Source organism: Pan troglodytes, chromosome 5 (assembly GCF_028858775.2).
Source record: "Pan troglodytes isolate AG18354 chromosome 5, NHGRI_mPanTro3-v2.0_pri, whole genome shotgun sequence".
Taxonomy (NCBI): Eukaryota; Metazoa; Chordata; class Mammalia; order Primates; family Hominidae; genus Pan; species Pan troglodytes.
The window spans coordinates 182,726,131-182,748,823 of record NC_072403.2 but is presented as its reverse complement, the minus strand read 5'-3'; the positions used below and the strand labels follow the sequence as shown (position 1 = coordinate 182,748,823).

At 50.4% G+C, this 22,693-nt stretch overlaps 3 protein-coding genes across 4 annotated transcripts in view; 1 reads left to right on the top strand and 2 right to left on the bottom strand.

Annotated features, from left to right (window-relative positions):
- LOC112206648 (zinc-regulated GTPase metalloprotein activator 1A-like) overlaps positions 1–21,501 on the bottom strand; it is a 58,219-nt gene extending 36,718 nt beyond the window's left edge. For both annotated transcript variants that reach the window (XM_063812712.1, XM_063812713.1), the window contains exons 1-2: positions 21,369–21,501; positions 830–926 (exon numbers count right to left, since the gene is read on the bottom strand). The gene's annotated coding sequence lies outside the window, so the exon portion shown is untranslated. The remainder of the gene's footprint in view (positions 1–829; positions 927–21,368) is intronic.
- Positions 5,577–22,542, bottom strand: LOC134810227 (uncharacterized). Its single transcript, XM_063812710.1, has 2 exons — positions 22,096–22,542; positions 5,577–21,671 (listed from the first exon to the last, which is right to left on the bottom strand). The coding sequence occupies exons 1-2, from the start codon at positions 22,525–22,527 to the stop codon at positions 21,129–21,131; spliced, it is 975 nt and encodes a 324-aa protein (XP_063668780.1). The 5' UTR covers positions 22,528–22,542; the 3' UTR covers positions 5,577–21,128.
- PDCD2 (programmed cell death 2) overlaps positions 22,136–22,693 on the top strand; it is a 43,409-nt gene continuing 42,851 nt past the window's right edge. Inside the window, exon 1 of the mRNA XM_063812709.1 lies at positions 22,136–22,230. The gene's annotated coding sequence lies outside the window, so the exon portion shown is untranslated. The remainder of the gene's footprint in view (positions 22,231–22,693) is intronic.

Here is a 22,693-nt window from a genome sequence, read left to right as displayed (position 1 = left end):
ATCTTTTTATAGCTTTATGAAATTTTTAAAAACCAACATACAAAATAATGATAAAATTTATTAACTATAGTAGTTTAATATAATAGCTAAAGGGACACTGATATTAAACACCATATAATTCTATTTTACATTAGGATGCAAGGTTTTAATTTCCTTTTTTCTTATTTTATGAAAAGTGAAGGAAAATCCTTAATAGATTACATTTTGGATGTTCAAGAAAGTCTGTTATAATTTTATCCTTGCCAAAACATTTGACACAAAGTCAAATACCTAAGGGAGTAAATGATGCCGAAGAGATTTAATTCACTAGAATACACAAAATTAACAGTACAAGTAGTCATTTTTATAATTCATTCAACAAATATTTGAGTGCTACTATGTGTTGGGTAACTCTTCTAGGGTCTATGGTAGACTAGTGAACACTGTCCTTGAAAACTTAACTAGTAGAACATAATGTAAGGTTTTTCTCTTTTTTGATAGTCATTTATTTTTTTTATAAGGTTGAACACTTAGAAATATGACCAATGACAGATTAAATTCAGAATAATCATTTTTTACATATGAGACTTTCATGCACTAGAGATTAAATAAGCCCTGACATCAAAAGCAATAAAAACTCAATAAAAGGACCAAAACATTAGAGCAGATAGAAAAGACAGCAAGAAACACTTTAAGAAAATGCTTCCTAATAAGTTTATTTTCTATTTGTTTGAAAATACAATGAAGCAAACTGTGTAAATTCAGTTAAATTACTCAAGAAAATTAAAGCTGGAAATATAATCAATAAACATTTCTAGTAAACCATGTACACAGTAAACACATTCCTCACTTCACTGAACAGCAGAGGCAACCGTTTCTAAGTTCCAGCCACTCTTCATAGAGCTCTCCACCTTGGCTGACAGCTAAGGATTTCTCCAGCACACTTCCTAGAATAATTAACAAACAGCACTCTTTAGCTTATGTCCATTAGCCAACAAAAAACAAAGATGAGGATAACTCAATAATGGAGATCTTAAAGCAGAAACTGCATTTTATAACTTATATTCTTTCATTTTATTCATGCAGCCTCGATATCTAAATTACAGTACACTACATTATTTTAGCTTTTATTTAAGATGACTTAAGCCCTGAAAAAGACACATCCTAAACTAATAAACATACCTACTTCCTCCTTAGGCCTCTTACTTGGCCACCCCCATTTCTTAATAAAGTAGCTATCTTGAAGGCATTTTTTTCTTGTCCAGGGTAAACTTTCTAAATAGACTAGTACGTTTTATATACTGGATTTTGTATGCCCTTCAACCTCTTAAGAGACCGCCTTATCTATCTTTTTCTTTTCATTCTTCTTCTAAATTGTTTCTGTTAGACAAACTGCTGAATATTCCCAATGAGTAAAAACCCTAGTTCATCTTGAGGAAGGTTTTTGGCCAGTGTACCATGTGCTCATTTAAAAATTAAACTTATAGGGAGGCCAAGGCGGGCGGATCACGAGGTCAGGAGATCGAGACCATCCTCGCTAACACAATGAAACCTCATCTCTACTAAAATTACAAAAAATTAGCCAGGTGAGGTAGCGGGCGCCTGTAGTCCCAGCTACTCAGGCGGCTGAGGCAGGAGAATGGCGTGAACCCGGGAGGCGGAGGTTGCAGTGACCCGAGACTGTGCCACTGCACTCCAGCCTGGGCAACACAGTGAGACTCCATCTCAAAAAAAAAAAAAAAAAAAAAAAAAAAAAAAAAAAAAAAAAAAAAAAAACCTAAACTTTTAGTCAAATTCACATATTTTCCTAGCAATACTTACTTAAGAAAGAATAAACTATATTTGAAATGCTTGTTATCTATAAGAATTATTTTAAATGTTTTACTTTTCCTCTAATAAAGAAATGTACCAAATGGTGAAGTTCTAAAAGTCCACTAAGCAAATGAGCTCCCATAAAATCGAGTAGTTTTACACTTACATATTTTTTATATTTCAGCTAGGTATTAATAAAGAGCTTCTAAAGAGGTTGCTACAGAATTCGGACTATATACAGAACATTAATGAAACATGAAGAAAAGTATTGAGAATGCTGTGAAAAATAAAATTGCAAAAATGATCCGGGAAAAAATAAAGAAAATAGTAAGAATAAATGTAATCAGTGTGCAATAGGTTATTTAATAAGATGATGAAAAAAACAGTCTGTTATTAGAAATCTCAGGATTTTTGCCTAAAAAGCACTTTTCTCTTTAGTTTATTAAAACCAGAAATCGAATATAACTGGCTTCCCATCCTGTTCATAAAACCTAGCTCTTTTACTTTTTACAACTGAAAAAAAATAGTACATTTTAAAAGAAATCGTTTAATAGATATTGTTTTTTGGCTAGAAGTGAGCTTTGATTACAATTCATACTTATGAAGAAAAACTCCTATAAAGATAACAGAAGTATTGTGTCTACAGCTATTTTTTTGACTACAGTTTAATATTTCAGTTGAGAAGTTAAGCACACTTATTTTCACAGATAACTTAAAATACATGAGGATAAAGACCATATGTTTACCTTATTTTTAAAATACTGAGTTTTAACTGCATTGCAGATAATAAACATTAAACAAAGTTAACTAATAACAGAAGCATTTTCAAATATTTTTCATGAGTTGCAATAGAGTCCATACAAAAGTGCCTTTCTAATTCCTAAAAAAAACATTTTTTGGCCAGGCATGGTGCCTCATGCCTGTAATCCCAGCAACTTTGGGAGGCCGAGACGGGTGGATCACAAGGCCAGGAGCTCAATCAAGACCATCCTGGCCAACATGGTGAAACCCTGTCTCTACTAAAAATACAAAAATTATCTGGGCATGGTGGCGCACGCCTGTAGTCCCAGCTACTCGGGAGGCTGAGGCAGGAGAATCACTTTAACCCAGGAGACAGAGGTGGCAGTGAGCTGAGATTGCACCACTGCACTCCAGCCTGGCGACAGAGAGAGACTCCATCTCAAAAAAAATAAAATAAAATAAAAAATAAACGTTCACATCCGCACTGTCTACACTACTTGCTTGTACAGCAGGTCCACCCTGTCTACACTACCTGCCTGCCCAGCAGATCCACCCTCTCTACATTACCTGCTTCTCCAGCAGGTCCACCCTGTATACACCACCTGCCTTCCCGGCAGATCCACCCTGTCTACACTACCTGCCTGGGCAGTAGTTCCATGGTATCACCTGACCTGCCTGTCCAGGAGACCGGCCCTGTCTATACTACTTGCCTGTACAGCAGATTCACCCTGTCTACACTACCTGCCTGGGCAGTAGTTCCACGCAATCTCCCCTACCTACCTGTCCAGCAGACCTACCCTGTCTATACTACTTGCCTGTCCAGCAGATCCACTCTGTCTACACTACCTGCCTGTCCAGCAGATCCGCCCTGTCTATGCTACCTGCCTCTCCAGCACCTCCACACTGTCTATGCTACCTGCCTGTCCAGCAGAACCCCCTGTCTACACTACCTGCCTGGCCAGTAGATTCACCCTATTTACACAACCTGCCTGCCCAGCAGATCCACCCTATCTATACTACCTGCCTGGACAGTAGATCCACGGTATCTACACTGCCTGCCTGCCAGCAGATCCATCCTGTCTACACTACCTGCTTGTCCAGCAGGTCCACCCTATCTATACTACCTGCCTGGCCAGTAGATCCAAGCTATCTACACTGCCTGCCTAGCCAGCAGATCCGCCCTGTCTACAATACCAGCTTGTCCAGCAGGTCCACCCTGTCTACACTACCTGCCTGCAAAGCAGATCCACCCTGTCTACACTACCTGGCTGGCGAGTAGACCCACGCTATCTACACTGCCTTCCTGTCCAGCATATCCAACCTGTCTATACTACCTGCCTGTTGAGCAGATCCACCCTGTCTATACTACCTGCCTGCCCAGCAGATCCGCCCTGTCTACACTACCTGCTTGTCCAGCAGATCCGTCCTGTCTACACTACCTGCCTGCACAGCAGATCCGCCCTGTCTATACTCCCTACCTGGCCAGTAGATCCACGCTATCTACACTACCTGCCTGTCCAGCAGATCCACACTGTCTACACTACTTGCTTATCCTGCAGGTCCACCCTGTCTACACTACCTGCCTGCCCAGCAGATCCACCCTGTCTATACTACCTGCCTGGCCAGTAGATCCATGCTATCTATATTCCTTTCCTGTCCAGCAGGGACACCCTGTCTATACTACCTGCCTTTCGAGCCGATCCACCCTGTCTATACTAACTGCCTATTCAGCAGGTCCACCCTGTCTACACTACCTGCTTGCCCAGAAGATCCACCCTGTCTACACTACCTGCCTGCCCAGTACATCCACGGTATCTACACTACCTCCCTGGCAAGCAGATACACCCAGTCTACACTACCTGCTTGTCCAGCAGGTACACCCTGTCTACACTTCGTGCCTGCCAGCAGATCCAAGCTGTCTACACTACCTGCCTGGCCAGTAGATCCATGCTATCTCCACAACCTGCCTGTCCAGCAGATCTACCCTCTCTTTACTACCTTCCTGTCCAGCAGATTGACCCTCTCTACACTACCTGCCTGGCCAGCAGATCCACCCTGTCTATACTACCTCCCTGGCCAGCTGATCCAACCTGTCTATGCTACCTACCTGGCAGCAGATCCACCGTGTCTATGCTAAATGCCTGTACAGCAGACCACCCTGTCTACACTACCTGCTTGTCCAGCGGATCCGCCCTGTCTACACTACCTGCCTGCTCAGCAGATCCACCCTGTCTATACTACCTGCCTGGCCAGTAGATCCACGCAATCTACACTACCTGCCTGGCCAGCAGATCCACACTGTCTACACTACTTGCTTGTCCAGCAGGTCCACCCTGTCTACACTACCTGCCTGCCCAGCAGATCCACCCTCTCTACACTACCTGCTTATCCAGCAGGTCCACCATGTATACACTACCTGCCTTTCCAGCAGATCCACCCTGTCTACACTACCTGCCTGGGCAGTAGTTCCACGCTATCTCCCCTACATGCCTGTCCAGGAGACCTGCCCTGTCTGTACTACATGCCTGTCCAGCAGATCCACTCTGTCTACACTACCTGCCTGTCCAGCAGATACGCCCTGTCTATGCTACCTGCCTCTCCAGCACATCCACACTGTCTATACTACCTGCCTATCCAGCAGATCTCCCCTGTCTACACTACATGCCTGGCCAGTAGATCCACCCTATCTACACTACCTGCCTGCCAGCAGATCCACCCTGTCTATATTACCTGCCGGGCCGGTAGATCGACGCTATCTACACTGCCTGCCTGCCCAGCAGATCCACCCTGTCTACACTACCTGCCTGTCCAGCAGGTCCACCCTGTCTATACTACCTGCCGGGCCAGTAGATCCACGCTATCTAAACTGCCTGCCTGGCCAGCAGATCCACCCTGTCTACACTACCTGCTTGTCCAGCAGGTCCACCCTGTCTACACTACCCGCCTGCAAAGCAGATCCACCCTGTCTACACTACCTGGCTGGCCAGTAGACCCACGCTATCTACACTACCTTACTGTCCAGCAGATCCAACCTGTCTATACTACCTGCCTGTCGAGCAGATCCACCCTGTCTATACTATCTGCCTGTCCAGCAGGTCCACGCTGTCTACACTACCTGCCTGCCCAGCAGATTCGCCCTGTCTATACTACCTGCTTGTCCAGCAGATCCACCCTGTCTACACTACCTGCCTGCTCAGCAGATCCACCCTGTCTATACTACCTGCCTGACCAGTAGATCCACGCAATCTAAACTACCTGCCTGGCCAGCAAATCCGCACTGTCTACACTACTTGCTTGTCCAGCAGGTCCACCCTGTCAACACTACCCGCCTGCCCAGCAGATCCACCCTCTCTACACTACCTGCTTCTCCAGCAGGTACACCCTGTATACACCACCTGCCTTCCCAGCAGATCCACCGTGTCTACACTACCTGCCTGGGCAGTAGTTCCACGCTATCTCCCCTACTTGCCTGTCCAGCAGACACGCCCTGTCTATACTACTTGCCTGTCCAGCAGATCCACTCTGTCTACACTACCTGCCTGTCCAGCAGATCCGCCCTGTCTATGCTACCTGCCTCTCGAGCACATCCACACTGTCTATACTACCTGCCTGTCCAGTAGGTCTACTCTGTCTACACTACCTGCCTACCCAGCAGATCCACCCTGCCTATACTACCTGCCAGGCCAATAGATCCATGCTATCTCCACTACCTGCCTGTCCAGCAGACCCGCCCTCTCTATACTACTTACCTATCCAGCAGATCCACTCTGTCTACACTACGTGCCTGTCCAGCAGATCCGCTCTGTCTATGCTACCTGCCTCTCCAGCACATCCACACTGTCTATACTACCTGCCTGTCCAGCAGATCCCCCCTGTCTACACTAACTGCCTGGCCAGTAGATCCACCCTATCTACACTACCTGACTGCCCAGCAGATCCACCCTGTCTATACTACCTGCCTGGCCAGTAGATCCACGCTATCTACACTGCCTGTCTGCCCAGCAGATCCACCCTGTCTATACTACCTGCTTGTCCAGCAGGTCCACCCTGTCTATACTACCTGCCTGGCCAGTAGATCCACGCTATCTACACTGCCTGCCTGGCCAGCAGGTCTACCCTTTCTACACTACCTGCTTGTCCAGCAGGTCCACCCTGACTACAATACGTGCCTGCCAGCAGATCCAAGCTGTCTACACTACCTGCCTGGCCAGTAGGTCCACGCTATCTATATTCCCTTCCTGTCCAGCAGAGCCACCCTAACTACACTACCTGCCTGTCCAGCAGATCCACCGTGTCTACACTACCTGCCTGTCCAGCGGATCCACACTGTCTATACTACCTGCCTCTCCATCAGACCCACCCTCTCTATACTACTTACCTGTCCAGCAGATCCACTCTGTCTACACTACCTGCCTGTCCAGCAGATCCGCCCTGTCTATACTACCTGCCTCTCCAGCATATCCACCATGTCTATACTACCTGCCTGTCCAGCAGATCCGTCCTGTCTACACTACCTGCCTGGCCAGTAGATCCCTCCTATCTACACTACATGCCTGGCCATCAGATCCGCCCTGTCTACACTACCTACCTGAACAGCAGATCCGCCCTGTCTACACTACCTGCCTGGCCAATAGATCCACGCTATCTACACTACCTGCCTGGCAAGCAGAACCACCCTGTATACACTACCTGTTTGTCCAGCAGGTACACCCTGTCTACACTAGCTGCCCGTCCAGCAGGTCCACCCTATCTACACTACCTGCCCGTCCAGCAGATCCACCCTGTCTACACTACCTGCCTGTCCAGCAGATCCACCCTGTATATACTACCTGCCTATCTGCAGACCTACCCTGTCTACACTACCTGCCTGCTCAGCAGATCCACCCTGTCTATTCTCCCTGCCTGGCCAGTAGATCCACGCTATCTACACTACGTGCCTGGCCAGCAGATCCACCCTGTCTACACTACCTGCTTGTCCAGCAGGTCCACCCTCTATACACTACGTGCCTGTCCAGCAGATCCGCCATGTCTATACTAACTCCCTGGCCAGCAGATCCGCCCTGTCTATACTACTTGCCTGTCCAGCAGATCCACCCAGTCCATACTACCTACCTGTCCAGCAGATCCACCCTGTCTACGCTACCTACCTGCCCAGCAGATCCACCCTTTCTACACTACCTGACTGCCCAGTACATCCACGCTATCTACACTACCTGCCTGCCCAGCAGATCCACCATGTCTACACTACCTGCTTGTTCAGCAGGTCCACCCTGTCTACACTACGTGCCTGCCAGCAGATCCAAGCTGTCGACACTACCTGCCTGGCCAGTAGATCCATCCTCTCTTTACTACCTTCCTGTCCAGCAGATTGACCCCCTCTACTCTACCTGCCTGGCCAGCAGATCCACGCTATCTACACTACCTGCCTTACCAGCAGATCCACCCTGTCTACACTACATCCTTGTCCAGCAGATCGACCCTGTCTACAGTACCTGCCTGTCCAGCAGATCCACACTGTCTATACTACCTGCCTATCCAGCATATCTACCCTGTCTACACCACCTACCTGTCCAACAGATCGACCCTGTCTTCACTACCTACCTGCCCAGCAGATCCACCCTGTCTTCACTACCTACCTGGAGAGCAGATTCACCCTGTCTACTCTACCTGCTGGTTCAGCAGATCCACCCTGTCTACACTACCTGCCTGTCCAGCAGGTGCACCCTAAATACACTACCTGCCTATCCAGCAGATCCACCCTGTCTACACTACCTGCCTGTCCAGCAGATCCACCCTGTCTATACTACCTGCCTATCCAGCATATCTACCCTGTCTACACTACCTACCTGTCCAACAGATCGATCCTGTCTTCACTACCTACCTGGCGAGCAGATCCACCCTGTCTTCACTACCTACCTGGCGAGCAGATCCACCCTGTCTACTCTACCTACTTGTCCAGCAGGTCCACCCTGTCTACACTACCTGCCTGTCCAGCAGATCCACACTGTCTATACTACCTGCCTATCCAGCATATCTACCCTGTCTACACCACCTACCTGTCCAACAGATCGACCCTGTCTTCACTACCTACCTGCCCAGCAGATCCACCCTGTCTTCACTACCTACCTGGAGAGCAGATTCACCCTGTCTACTCTACCTGCGGGTTCAGCAGATCCACCCTGTCTACACTACCTGCCTGTCCAGCAGGTGCACCCTAAATACACTACCTGCCTATCCAGCAGATCCACCCTGTCTACACTACCTGCCTGTCCAGCAGATCCACCCTGTCTATACTACCTGCCTATCCAGCATATCTACCCTGTCTACACTACCTACCTGTCCAACAGATCGACCCTGTCTTCACTACCTACCTGGCGAGCAGATCCACCCTGTCTTCACTACCTACCTGGCGAGCAGATCCACCCTGTCTACTCTACCTACTTGTCCAGCAGGTCCACCCTGTCTACACTACCTGCCTGTCCAGCAGATCCACTCTGTCTACACTGCCTGCCTGTCCAGCAGATCCACCCTGTCTATACTACCTGCCCATTGAGCAGATCCACCCTGTCTATACAACCTGCCCATCCATCAGGTCCACCCTGTCTACACTACCCCTTGCCCAGTAGATCGACCCTGTCTACACTACCTGCCTGGCCAGTAGATCCACGCTATCTAAACTACCTGCCGGGCCAGCAGATCTACCCTGTCTACACTACCTGCTTGTCCAGCAGGTCCACCCTGTATACACTACATGCCTGCCCAGCAGATCCACCCTGTCTACAATACCTGCCTGGCCAGTAGTTCCACGCTATCTTCACTACCTACCTGTCCAGCAGACCCGCCCTGTCTATACTACTTGCCTGTCCAGCAGATCTACCCTGTCTACACTACCTGCCTGCCCAGCAGATCCACCCTGTCTATACTACCTGCTTGTACGATCCGCCATGTCTCCACTACCTGCCTGTCCAGCAGATCCACTCTGTCTACACTACCTTGCTGGCCAGCAGATCCACGCTATCTACACTACCTGCCTGGCCAGCAGATCCACCGTGTCTACAGTACCTGCCTGTCCAGCAGACCATCCTGTCTACACTACCTGCCTGCCCAGCAGATCCGCCCTGCCCATACTACCTGACTACACAGCAGATCCGCCCTGTCTACACAACCTGCTTGTCCAGCGGATCCACCCTGTCTACACTACCTGCCTGCTCAGCAGATCCACCCTGTCTATACTACCTGCCTGGCCAGTAGATCCACGCAATCTACACTACCTGCCTGGCCAGCAGATCCGCACTGTCTACACTACTTGCCTGTCCAGCAGGTCCACCCTGTCTACACTACCTGCTTGACCAGGAGATCCACCCTGTCTACACTACCTGCTAGTCCAGCAGGTTCACCCTGTATACACTACCTGCCTGCCCAGCAGATCCACCCTGTCTACACTACCTGCCTGGCCAGTAGTTCCACCCTATCTCCACTACCTGCCTGTCCAGCAGATCCACCCTGTCTATACTACCTGCCTGTTGAGCAGATTCACCCTGTCTATACTACCTGCCTATCCAGCAGGTCCACGCTGTCTACACTACCTGCTTGTCCAGTAGATCCACACTATCTACACTACCTGCCTGGCCAGCAGATCCATCCTGTCATCACTACCTGCTTCTTAAGCAGGTCCACCCTGTATACCCTACCTGCCTTCCCAGCAGATCCAACCTGTCTATAGTACCTGCCTGGCCAGTAGTTCCACGCTATAGCCATTACCTGCCTGTCCAGAAGACATGCCCTGTCTATACTACTTGCCTGTCCAGCAGATCCACTCTGTCTACACTACCTGCCTGTCCAGCAGATCCACCCTGTCTATACTACCTGCCTCTCCAGCACATCCACCCTGTCTATACTACTTGCCTGTCCAGCAGATCCGCCCTGTCTACACTACCTGCCTGGCCAGTAGATCCACCCTATCTACACTACATGCCTGGCCAGCAGATCCGCCCTGTCTACACTACCTACCTGACCAGCAGATCCGCCCTGTCTATACTCCCTATCAGGCCAGCAGATCCACGCTATCTACACTACCTGCCTGTCCAGCAGATCCACACTGTCTACACTACTTGCTTATCCTGCAGGTCCACCCTGTCTGGCCAGTAGATCCATGCTATCTCCTCTACCTGCCTGCCCAGCAGATCCATCCTCTCTTTACTACCTTCCTGTCCAGCAGATTGACCCTCTCTACTCTACCTGCCTGGACAGCAGATCCACCCTGTCTACACTACATCCTTGTCCAGCAGGTCCACCCTGTCTACACTACCTGCCTGTCCAGCAGCTGCACCCTAAGTACACTACCTGCCTGTCCAGCAGATCCACCCTGTCTATACTACCTGCCTGTCCAGCAGATCCACCCTGTCTATACTACCTGCCTATCCAGCATATCTACCTTGTCTAAACTACCTGCCTGCCCAGCAGATCCACCCTCTCTTCACTACCTACCTGGCGAGCAGATCCACCCTGTCTACTCTACCTGCTTGTTCAGCACGTCCACCCTGTCTACACCACCTGCCTGTCCAGCAGATCCACACTGTCTATACTACCTGCCTATCCAGCATATCTACCCTGTCTACACCACCTACCTGTCCAACAGATCGACCCTGTCTTCACTACCTACCTGCCCAGCAGATCCACCCTGTCTTCACTACCTACCTGGAGAGCAGATTCACCCTGTCTACTCTACCTGCTTGTCCAGCACGTCCACCCTGTCTACACCACCTGCCTGTCCAGCAGATCCACCCTGTCTACACTACCTGCCTGTCCAGCAGATCCACCCTGTCTATACTACCTGCCTGTCCAGCAGATCCACCCTGTCTATACTACCTGCCTATCCAGCATATCTACCTTGTCTAAACTACCTGCCTGCCCAGCAGATCCACCCTCTCTTCACTACCTACCTGGCGAGCAGATCCACCCTGTCTACTCTACCTGCTTGTCCAGCACGTCCACCCTGTCTACACCACCTGCCTGTCCAGCAGATCCACACTGTCTATACTACCTGCCTATCCAGCATATCTACCCTGTCTACACCACCTACCTGTCCAACAGATCGACCCTGTCTTCACTACCTACCTGCCCAGCAGATCCACCCTGTCTTCACTACCTACCTGGAGAGCAGATTCACCCTGTCTACTCTACCTGCGGGTTCAGCAGATCCACCCTGTCTACACTACCTGCCTGTCCAGCAGGTGCACCCTAAATACACTACCTGCCTATCCAGCAGATCCACCCTGTCTACACTACCTGCCTGTCCAGCAGATCCACCCTGTCTATACTACCTGCCTATCCAGCATATCTACCCTGTCTACACTACCTACCTGTCCAACAGATCGACCCTGTCTTCACTACCTACCTGGCGAGCAGATCCACCCTGTCTTCACTACCTACCTGGCGAGCAGATCCACCCTGTCTACTCTACCTACTTGTCCAGCAGGTCCACCCTGTCTACACTACCTGCCTGTCCAGCAGATCCACTCTGTCTACACTGCCTGCCTGTCCAGCAGATCCACCCTGTCTATACTACCTGCCCATTGAGCAGATCCACCCTGTCTATACAACCTGCCCATCCATCAGGTCCACCCTGTCTACACTACCCCTTGCCCAGTAGATCGACCCTGTCTACACTACCTGCCTGGCCAGTAGATCCACGCTATCTAAACTACCTGCCGGGCCAGCAGATCTACCCTGTCTACACTACCTGCTTGTCCAGCAGGTCCACCCTGTATACACTACATGCCTGCCCAGCAGATCCACCCTGTCTACAATACCTGCCTGGCCAGTAGTTCCACGCTATCTTCACTACCTACCTGTCCAGCAGACCCGCCCTGTCTATACTACTTGCCTGTCCAGCAGATCTACCCTGTCTACACTACCTGCCTGCCCAGCAGATCCACCCTGTCTATACTACCTGCTTGTACGATCCGCCCTGTCTCCACTACCTGCCTGTCCAGCAGATCCACTCTGTCTACACTACCTTGCTGGCCAGCAGATCCACGCTATCTACACTACCTGCCTGGCCAGCAGATCCACCGTGTCTACAGTACCTGCCTGTCCAGCAGACCATCCTGTCTACACTACCTGCCTGCCCAGCAGATCCGCCCTGCCCATACTACCTGACTACACAGCAGATCCGCCCTGTCTACACAACCTGCTTGTCCAGCGGATCCACCCTGTCTACACTACCTGCCTGCTCAGCAGATCCACCCTGTCTATACTACCTGCCTGGCCAGTAGATCCACGCAATCTACACTACCTGCCTGGCCAGCAGATCTGCACTGTCTACACTACTTGCCTGTCCAGCAGGTCCACCCTGTCTACACTACCTGCTTGACCAGGAGATCCACCCTGTCTACACTACATCCTTGTCCAGCAGGTCCACCCTGTCTACACTACCTGCCTGTCCAGCAGCTGCACCCTAAGTACACTACCTGCCTGTCCAGCAGATCCACCCTGTCTATACTACCTGCCTGTCCAGCAGATCCACCCTGTCTATACTACCTGCCTATCCAGCATATCTACCTTGTCTAAACTACCTGCCTGCCCAGCAGATCCACCCTCTCTTCACTACCTACCTGGTGAGCAGATCCACCTTCTCTACTCTACCTGCTTGTCCAGCACGTCCACCCTGTCTACACCACCTGCCTGTCCAGCAGATCCACCCTGTCTACACTACCTGCCTGTCCAGCAGATCCACCCTGTCTATACTACCTGCCTGTCCAGCAGATCCACCCTGTCTATACTACCTGCCTATCCAGCATATCTACCTTGTCTAAACTACCTGCCTGCCCAGCAGATCCACCCTCTCTTCACTACCTACCTGGCGAGCAGATCCACCCTGTCTACTCTACCTGCTTGTCCAGCACGTCCACCCTGTCTACACCACCTGCCTGTCCAGCAGATCCACCCTGTCTACACTACCTGCCTGTCCAGCAGATCCACCCTGTCTATACTACCTGCCTATCCAGCATATCTACCCTGTCTACACTACCTACCTGCCCAGCAGGATCACCCTGTCTTCATTACCTACCTGGCGAGCAGATCCACCCTGTCTACTCTACCTACTTGTCCAGCAGGTCCACCCTGTCTACACTACCTGCCTGTCCAGCAGATCCACTCTGTCTACACTACCTGCCTGTCCTGCAATCCACCCTGTCTATACTACCTGCTCATTGAGCAGACCCACCCTGTCTATACAACCTGCCCATCCAGCAGGTCTACCCTGTCTACACTACCCCCTGCCCAGTAGATCGACCCCATCTACACTACCTACCTGGCCAGTAGATCCATGCTATCTACACTATCTGCCGGGCCAGCAGATCCACCCTGTCTATACTACCTGCCAGGCCAATACATCCACGCTATCTCCACTACCTGCCTGTCCAGCAGATCCGCCCTGTCTATACTACCTACCTGACCAGCAGATCTGCCCTTTCTACACTACCTGCCTGGCCAATAGATCCACGCTATCCACACTACCTGCCTGGCCAGCAGATCCACCCTGTCTGCACTAGCTGCCTGTCCAGCAGGTCCACCCTATCTACACTACCTGCCTGTCCATCAGATCCATCCTCTCTACACTACCTGCCTGTCCAGCTGATCCACCCTGTCTATATTACCTGCCTGTCCCGCAGATCTACCCTGTCTACACTACCTGCCTGTCCAGCATATCCGCCCTGTCTATACTACCTCCCTGGCCAGCAGACCCGCCCTGTCTATACTACCTGCCTGTCCAGCAGATCCACCCTATCTATAATACCTGCCTGGTCAGCAGATCCACCCTGTCTACACTACCTGCCTGCCCAGCAGGTCCACCCGGTCTACACTACCTTCCTGTCCAGTAGATCCACGCTATCTACACTACCTGCCTGGCCAGCAGATCCACCCTGTCTACACTACCTGCGTGGCCATTATCTCCACGCTATCTACACTACCTACCTGGCCAGCAGATACACCCTGTCTATACTACCTGCCTGTCCAGCAGATCCACCCTGTCTATACTCCCTCCCTGGCCAGCTGACCCACCCTGTCTATACTACCTGCCTGGCCAGCAGATCCACCGTGTCTATACTACCTGCCTGTCCAGCAGACCACCCTGTCTAAACTACGTGCCTGCCCAGCAGGTCCGCCCTGTCTACACTACCTGCCTGCCCAGCAGATCCGCCCTGTCTACACTACCTGCTTGTCCAGTATATCCACCCTGTCTACACTACCTCCCTGGCCAGTAGATCCACGCTATCTACACTACCTGCCTGGCCAGCAGATCCGCCCTGTCTACACCACTTGCTTGTCCAGCAGGTCCACCCTGTCTACACTACCTGCCTGCCCAGCACATCCACCCTGTCTACACTACCTGCCTGGCCATTAGATCCATGCTATCTACACTCCCTGCCTGTCCAGCAGATCCACCCTGTCTATACTACCTGCCTTTCGAGCAGATCCACCCTGTCTATACTACCTGCCTATCCAGCAGGTAAACCCTGTATACACTACCTGCTTGCCCAGCAGATCCACCCTGTCTACACTACCTGCCTGGCCAGTAGATCCACGCTATCTCCACTACCTGCCTGTCCAGCAGATCCACCCTCTCTATACTACCTGCCTATCCAGCACATCGACCCTGTCTACACTACCTGCCTGGCCAGTAGATCCAAGCTATCTACAACTACATGCCTTGCCAGCAGATGCACCCTGTCTACACTACCTGCTTGTCCAGCAGGTCCACCCTGTCTACACTGCCAGCCTGTCCAGCACGTGCACCCTATCTACACTACCTGCCTGTCCAGCCGATCCACCCTGTCTACACTGCCTGCCTGTCCAGCAGATCCACCCTGTCTATTCTACCTGCCTATCCAGCAGATCTACCCTGTCTACACTACCTGACTGCCCAGCAGATCCACCCTGTCTATACTACCTGCCTGGCCAGCAGATCCACGCTATCTACACTACCTGCCTGGCCAGCAGATCCACCCTGTCTACACTACCTGCTTCTCCTGCAGATGCACCCTGTCTACACTACCTGCCTGCCCAGCAGATCCACCCTGTCTACACTACCTGCCTGTCCAGCATATCCGCCCTGTCTATACTACCTCCCTGGCCAGCAGATCCGCCCTGTCTATACTACCTGCCTGTCCAGCAGATCCACCCTATCTATAATACCTGCCTGGTCAGCAGATCCACCCTGTCTACACTACCTGCCTGCCCAGCAGGTCCACCCGGTCTACACTACCTTCCTGTCCAGTAGATCCACGCTATCTACACTACCTGCCTGGCCAGCAGATCCACCCTGTCTACACTACCTGCATGGCCATTATCTCCACGCTATCTACACTACCTACCTGGCCAGCAGATACACCCTGTCTATACTACCTGCCTGTCCAGCAGATCCACCCTGTCTATACTCCCTCCCTGGCCAGCTGACCCACCCTGTCTATACTACCTGCCTGGCCAGCAGATCCACCGTGTCTATACTACCTGCCTGTCCAGCAGACCACCCTGTCTAAACTACGTGCCTGCCCAGCAGGTCCGCCCTGTCTACACTACCTGCCTGCCCAGCAGATCCGCCCTGTCTACACTACCTGCTTGTCCAGTATATCCACCCTGTCTACACTATCTGCCTGCCCAGCATATCCACCCTGTCTATACTACCTCCCTGGCCAGTAGATCCACGCTATCTACACTACCTGCCTGGCCAGCAGATCCGCCCTGTCTACACCACTTGCTTGTCCAGCAGGTCCACCCTGTCTACACTACCTGCCTGCCCAGCACATCCACCCTGTCTACACTACCTGCCTGGCCATTAGATCCATGCTATCTACACTCCCTGCCTGTCCAGCAGATCCACCCTGTCTATACTACCTGCCTTTCGAGCAGATCCACCCTGTCTATACTACCTGCCTATCCAGCAGGTAAACCCTGTATACACTACCTGCTTGCCCAGCAGATCCACCCTGTCTACACTACCTGCCTGGCCAGCAGATCCACCCTCTCTACGCTACCTGCTTGTCCAGCACGTCCACCCTGTCTACACTATGTGCCTGCCAGCAGATCCACCCCGTCTACACTACCTGTCTGTCCAGCAGATCCACCCTCTCTATACTACCTGCGTATCCAGCACATCGACCCTGTCTACACTACCTGCCTGGCCAGTAGATCCAAGCTATCTACAACTACATGCCTTGCCAGCAGATGCACCCTGTCTACACTACCTGCTTGTCCAGCAGGTCCACCCTGTCTACACTGCCAGCCTGTCCAGCACGTGCACCCTATCTACACTACCTGCCTGTCCAGCCGATCCACCCTGTCTACACTACCTGACTGCCCAGCAGATCCACCCTGTCTATACTACCTGCCTGGCCAGCAGATCCACGCTATCTACACTACCTGCCTGGCCAGCAGATCCACCCTGTCTACACTACCTGCTTCTCCTGCAGATGCACCCTGTCTACACTACCTGCCTGCCCAGCAGATCCACCCTGTCTACACTACCTGGCTGGCCAGTAGATTCACCCTGTCTACATTACCTGGCTGGCCAGTAGATCCCCGCTATCTACACTACCTGCCTGTCGAGGAGATCCACCCTGTCTATACTACCTGCCTATCAAGCAGATCCACCCTTTCTACACTACCTGCCTATCCAGCAGGTCCACCCTGTCTACGCTACCTCCCTGCCCAGCAGATCCACCCTGTCTACAGTACCTGCCTGGCCAGTAGTTCCATGCTATCTCCACTACCTCCCTGTCCAGCAGACCCGCCCTGTCTATACTACTTGCCTGTCCAGCAGATCCACTCTCTCTACACTACCTGCCTGTCCAGCAGATCCGCCCTCTCTATACTACCTGCCTCTCCAGCACATCCACCCTGTCTATACTACCTGCCTGTCCAGCAGATCCGCCCTGTCTACACTACCTGCCTAGCCAATAGATCCATGCTATCTACACTACCTGCCTGGCCAGCAGATCCACCCTGTCTACACTACCTGCTTGTCCAGCAGGTCCACCCTGTCTACACTAGCTGCTTGTCCAGCAGGTCCACCCTATCTACACTACCTGCCTGTCCAGCAGATCCACCCTGTCTACACTACCTGCCTGTCCAGCAGATTCACCCTGTCTATACTACCTGCCTATCCAGCAGATCTACCCTGTCTACACTACCTGCCTGCCCAGCAGATCCACCCTGTCTACACTACCTGCCTGTCCAGCAGATCCGCCCTTTCTATACTACCTGCCTGGCCCGCACATCCGCCCTGTCTTCACTACCTGCCTGGCCAGCAGATCCGCCCTTTCTATACTACCTGCCTGGCCAGCACATCCGCCCTGTCTATACTACCGGCCTGTCCAGCAGATCGACTCTGTCTATACTGCCTGCCTGTCCAGCAGATCCATCCTGTCTACACTACCTGCCTACCCAACAGATCCACCCTGTCTACACTACCTGCCTGGCCGGTAGATCCACGCCATCTACACTACCTGCCTGTCCAGCAGATCCACCCTGTCTCTAATACCTGCCTGTCCAGCAACATTAGTCCTTAAAAAAAGCAAACACGCAAAATCAGTGTCTATTTACAACAGCCAAATATTATGACTACGATTTGAAATAAATTTGTAGACTCAAGTAAATAAATTTTAAAACTTAATGAGGATATAAAAATGACATGAATAAAGCCTGAAAATCATATTATTAGTATGGAGGACATAGTGACATAAAACCTCCGTGACTGTAGACTCAGGGCAACCTAGACTTAAAAGTCCCATGTGGTCTTTTACATGTAAAAAATGAGAATTAGTCTAAAAGTCAATTTTGTCTAAATTTTGATTTTTGGTGAGTGTACAGTCAAAATAGTTGTGAAAAGAAAAAAATTAAGTTGTCAAATTTCATGTAACCTATGTTATTTGGAAATTTAAAATAAGTTATATAAATATTTATAACAATGTTAAACAATTTCATAAGTGGACTGAATAAAACATAATATTTTATCATATACAATAGCTCCTGCCTTCCTGAGGAAAACAAAATCAAAGGACGTGAAGGAAGGATTTTGGTTTCACTGCAGAAACATAATAAGACACCGAAGTGTGTGTTTGTGTGTGCGTACATATAATTAAACTACAGAATATAAAATAGCATCTAATATACATCAAAAATGAGTTTCATAGAAAAATTCATTTTACATATATGTCTATAAAATAATAAAATTTATTCAGCCTCACAATTACTTTGTGAACTGGAAATAACAATGAGTTGTCATTTTATCCAAATCTAAAAAAAAACATACATACAGTATCAAGTTCTGGTTAAAGTAGTACATGAACTTTACGTGGTACATAAGAGTATCTATACAGTTTGTGGGCTGCATCTTGCTAGAATATATTACATTATAAAATGCACCATTTATTTACTCTGCGATCAAACCCCCAACTTGCCCCAAGTGGAGGAACCCTCAGACATTTGCAGAGGAGTCAGTGTGCTAGTAAACAGCATTCTTTACAAATCTATGAACATCAAGGCCTCCTTGGAACAGATGCTCTGTGAACAATTTATAAAACTCCCTCCTGTTAGACACTTAGGTTGATTCCATTTTTAAATCAATTACTGAACAAAACACACTCCATCGTGTGGATGAAATGCTACCCCAATTTGTCAAAGCTATCATTTTCTAAACTTTTCTTTTTAATTCAAATCATTAATATTTTGTGACCAGATCAATACTGATTCATTGTTTTAAGCTTCAAATGCATTATACAGTTGGGCAGAACACATTTCCTCTCATCAATCTTCTTTTCCAGGATTTGTCAGGTATTCCTGACACTAATTCACTACTAATATGCACAGTTTCTCTAATCATGGTCAACAAAGTTCTGACAGTGCATTGTCCCTAAACGATCCATACTTGCCTCACTGACACCATGTGGCCCACTTCCCATCTATAATCTATGTCTGGGTGTGAAGCCCTTCCCATATGACCCCCCGAATGGAACTTCGCAAGTTCGAATTCACTGGGTCACAGTGTGATAGTGTGAAGATGGGAGGACGTTAAGGGAAGGCTATGGGTGAGTTGGGAAATGTGTTAGGCAGGGTCAGAGATTACCACATCCTAAAAACAACACTTAAGGAGGGAGATGACAAAACAATCAATGAATAACATGACTTTTTCCAGTGAAAGTGCCATATCTAATCCTTCTCCATTTTTGTTCTCTGAGCTTCTTTCTTAGGGAAGATCCTTCTTGAGAAGCCCCTGCTGAGTATTAGGAAAATGCATTTCAGGACCTCTCATCAACACACCCTCTTTCTTTACCACAACCACATATATGGGGGCATAACTCAACATGTGTAAAAGACAATCTTCTGCTTTTCACTGAACCTCCAGGAATTCAGGACAATAAACGTCTACATGGAGACCAACAGGTGAGTTTTCCTGCCCCTTCTTTCATAACACCGTTCTTCCCTAGTGAAGTCCACACACATCCTTACATGGCAGCTGTGGGTATATCAACTGGTCTGACCCCTTTTAGTCACAGAGCCTGAAGTCTCTGCTAGTACCTGCTGAGCACAGGGTCATGGGTGAGAATGGGCAAGTCTTTTTCTTTCTCTGGTTCCTGAACTTCCCAGGCTCTCTCACTTCTGGATCCTGAATACCCAAAAACCAAGCTTCCTTCCCAGAACCAACACCTCCTACTCATTAGAAAGATACCTTTGTTCTGTGCTTACTTTATAAAGTCTTGCTCTTTCCCTGTCCACTGCCTTGTGTCACTATGTGTGTGTCTTGGGGCCGGTGGAAAGGTGAACAGAAGCCAGTAGAGAGTAACCAGCACCAGCTTCACAGGAATGGCATGACCTTGATACGATAGCGGCAGTTTTCCCTTAACATCCCTGCCCCCTAAAGATTTCAGATCATATGTCACACTCTTAAGTAACAGCGATTTGTCTTTCACGGTTTTAATCATATTGATTAAAAGCATTTGTCTTCTCCAGAACATCACATTAAGTCATCAAAAAATATAAACCTTAAAAAGATGTAATTATTGGAACTGAAAAACATAAAAGGTGAGCTTTGGAAATATCTTTGAGCAATTTATTCATTATGAACACATGTAATCTGTTGGAACAAAGTTCTAGGACAATCCAGGTCATCCTTCAATATTTGCAGAAAACAGCACAAAGAAAACTTGATACTTATACTTAGTTGGAAACTTTATGCCACAGCCATTAAATACAGAGATCATATAAAGGAATAGAGGAAGCTGTTGAATACTAAACTAACTCAAATCATCAATATCCTTACGGAGTGCACACTGAATTAATGTAAAAAGTATTTAGTAAACAAAAAGTATTTTCAATATACAATTAAGACTGAAAAGTATTGAGGCCTCATAAGCTGAACCTGACACAATAAATTTAAAAGGGAAACTAATTTGGAAATCAGAAAACCATCTAAGGAATTTGGGAATTAGGCTTCTGTTGCCCTCTCTGCTACTGACGGTCAAGGCCTCCTCATTGTATTCTGTCCTCCATATCTCTGCTGATTCCCATTTTGTCTATTTCCATTTACCCCACTACTACTTGCTCAGGTCACTCTCCTTCATTGTCAGTGTTTGTTCAAATTCCTCAGACCCATCCACTTTCCATCTAAATTTCCCTCCCCTTTTCTCGCTCGTTGGCTCTACCTCCCTCCTCTCTGTTTTCTCCTCACTCTCCTGCCCCACCTCGACACCCACAGCGAGGCAATGAAGAAGCCCCCGCCAAGGAAGAGCCCGCTTCTCAGTGGGACACCGGGAAGGTAAACACCCAACACTCACCGCTAGTGGGAGGCGATTGCGCAGAAGCACGAGGGTTGTTACAGGATCGGGCAGGTCCCCTACCCCAGTCTCGGACTCAGGGTCCTGTCTGAGGCGGCCACCCCGAAGCGTGGGGTTTGCGGAGACGTAGGGCCTGGCGGAGGGAAGGATGGGGAAGCATCTCAGGGAGGACTGGCGTCTGCCGAATCCCAGGGCTGCCCTGAGGGGCCAAGAGGGGCGAGGGTGGGGACGACGGAAGACAAGCCACATGCCGAATGGGGACCTGACGCGGCGCGCGACAGGATGGGCGGACGGTGAAGAGACCTAGGGAGGAAGGGCCGGACAGGGGCGACCTCAGTGACGGAACCGGACACAGACGCAGATCTGGCAGCTGAGCGACAGGCTCCGGAGCATTTCCGGGCGTCGCGGGACTCCCCGCCGACAGGAGGGCGGTTGCCGAGCCTGTGACATCCGCGGAGACCAGCAGGCCCCGGGTGTGGAGGATGCCGCAGGAAGGGGACTGCGTGGCTGGGTTTGGCCACAAAAAGCGGAGGGCACTCACCCGAGCGGACCTTGGCTCCGGAGAACCCGTTTCCCGGTCAACAAAACACGTCGCGCGAGGGGCGGGGCCCGTACGTGCAGGGAGGGGAGGCAGAGAAAAAGGCGGGGCCGGGCCGGGGCGGGGTCTCGGGCAGGGGCGGGGCCGGGGCGGGGCGGGGCCTCGGGCAGGGGCGGGGCGCTTACCGACCTCCGGCCCCCGCTGCGCGCGTTTCTGGCCCTGCCGGTGTCTCCGCCGGTTGAAAGCGCGTGTCTGCGTCGGGTTCTGTTGGAGTGCGTTCGGTGCGCCGTGGGTCCGCGCTGCTTCCACACAACTTCCTGTTAGGTAAGAGGCGCGTGAGGCTCCTGTGCCGGGGGCGGTGCTGCTCCCGAGTCGGCGCGCGGCGAGGACGCGAGTCCGTTGGTGCTGGCGGGAGCGAGAGTGGGGCGGGGACCCTCGCGAGCCCGCACTCCGCCTCTGGGTAGCAGCCTCTTCGGCCCCACACGGCGTGACGCGCGCTCGGGCTCCGCGTTCGCGTCGAGGCAGAGGCGTAGGAGGGGTCGGGCCCGGGGCTGGAGGGGCCGGGACCGGGCGGGGTGCTGCCCTGGACACCGCGCCGGCAGCTGTTCCGCGCGGGTTCATGTCATTCCTGTTTTCAACCTGTCCTGCTCCGCACCTGAGATGATTTCTAAATTCGGTACCTTTGGGACAGGCGTGGATGACATCCCATAATTTACTTCGTTATTAATTTCTAAATGTAATACATACCACTCTCTAAAAGTATTTTTTAATTTGAAATATATTTGTA

Bases quoted from the DNA above. Each gene is read 5' to 3' on its own strand.
- LOC134810227 (XM_063812710.1), bottom strand. From the start codon at position 22,527: ATGAACCCGCGCGGAACAGCTGCCGGCGCGGTGTCCAGGGCAGCACCC. The intron at 21,672-22,095 runs GTCGGTAAGCGC...CTTCCTCCCTAG, and splicing joins GCGCGCAGCGGGGGCCGGAG to GTCTCTTCACCGTCCGCCCA.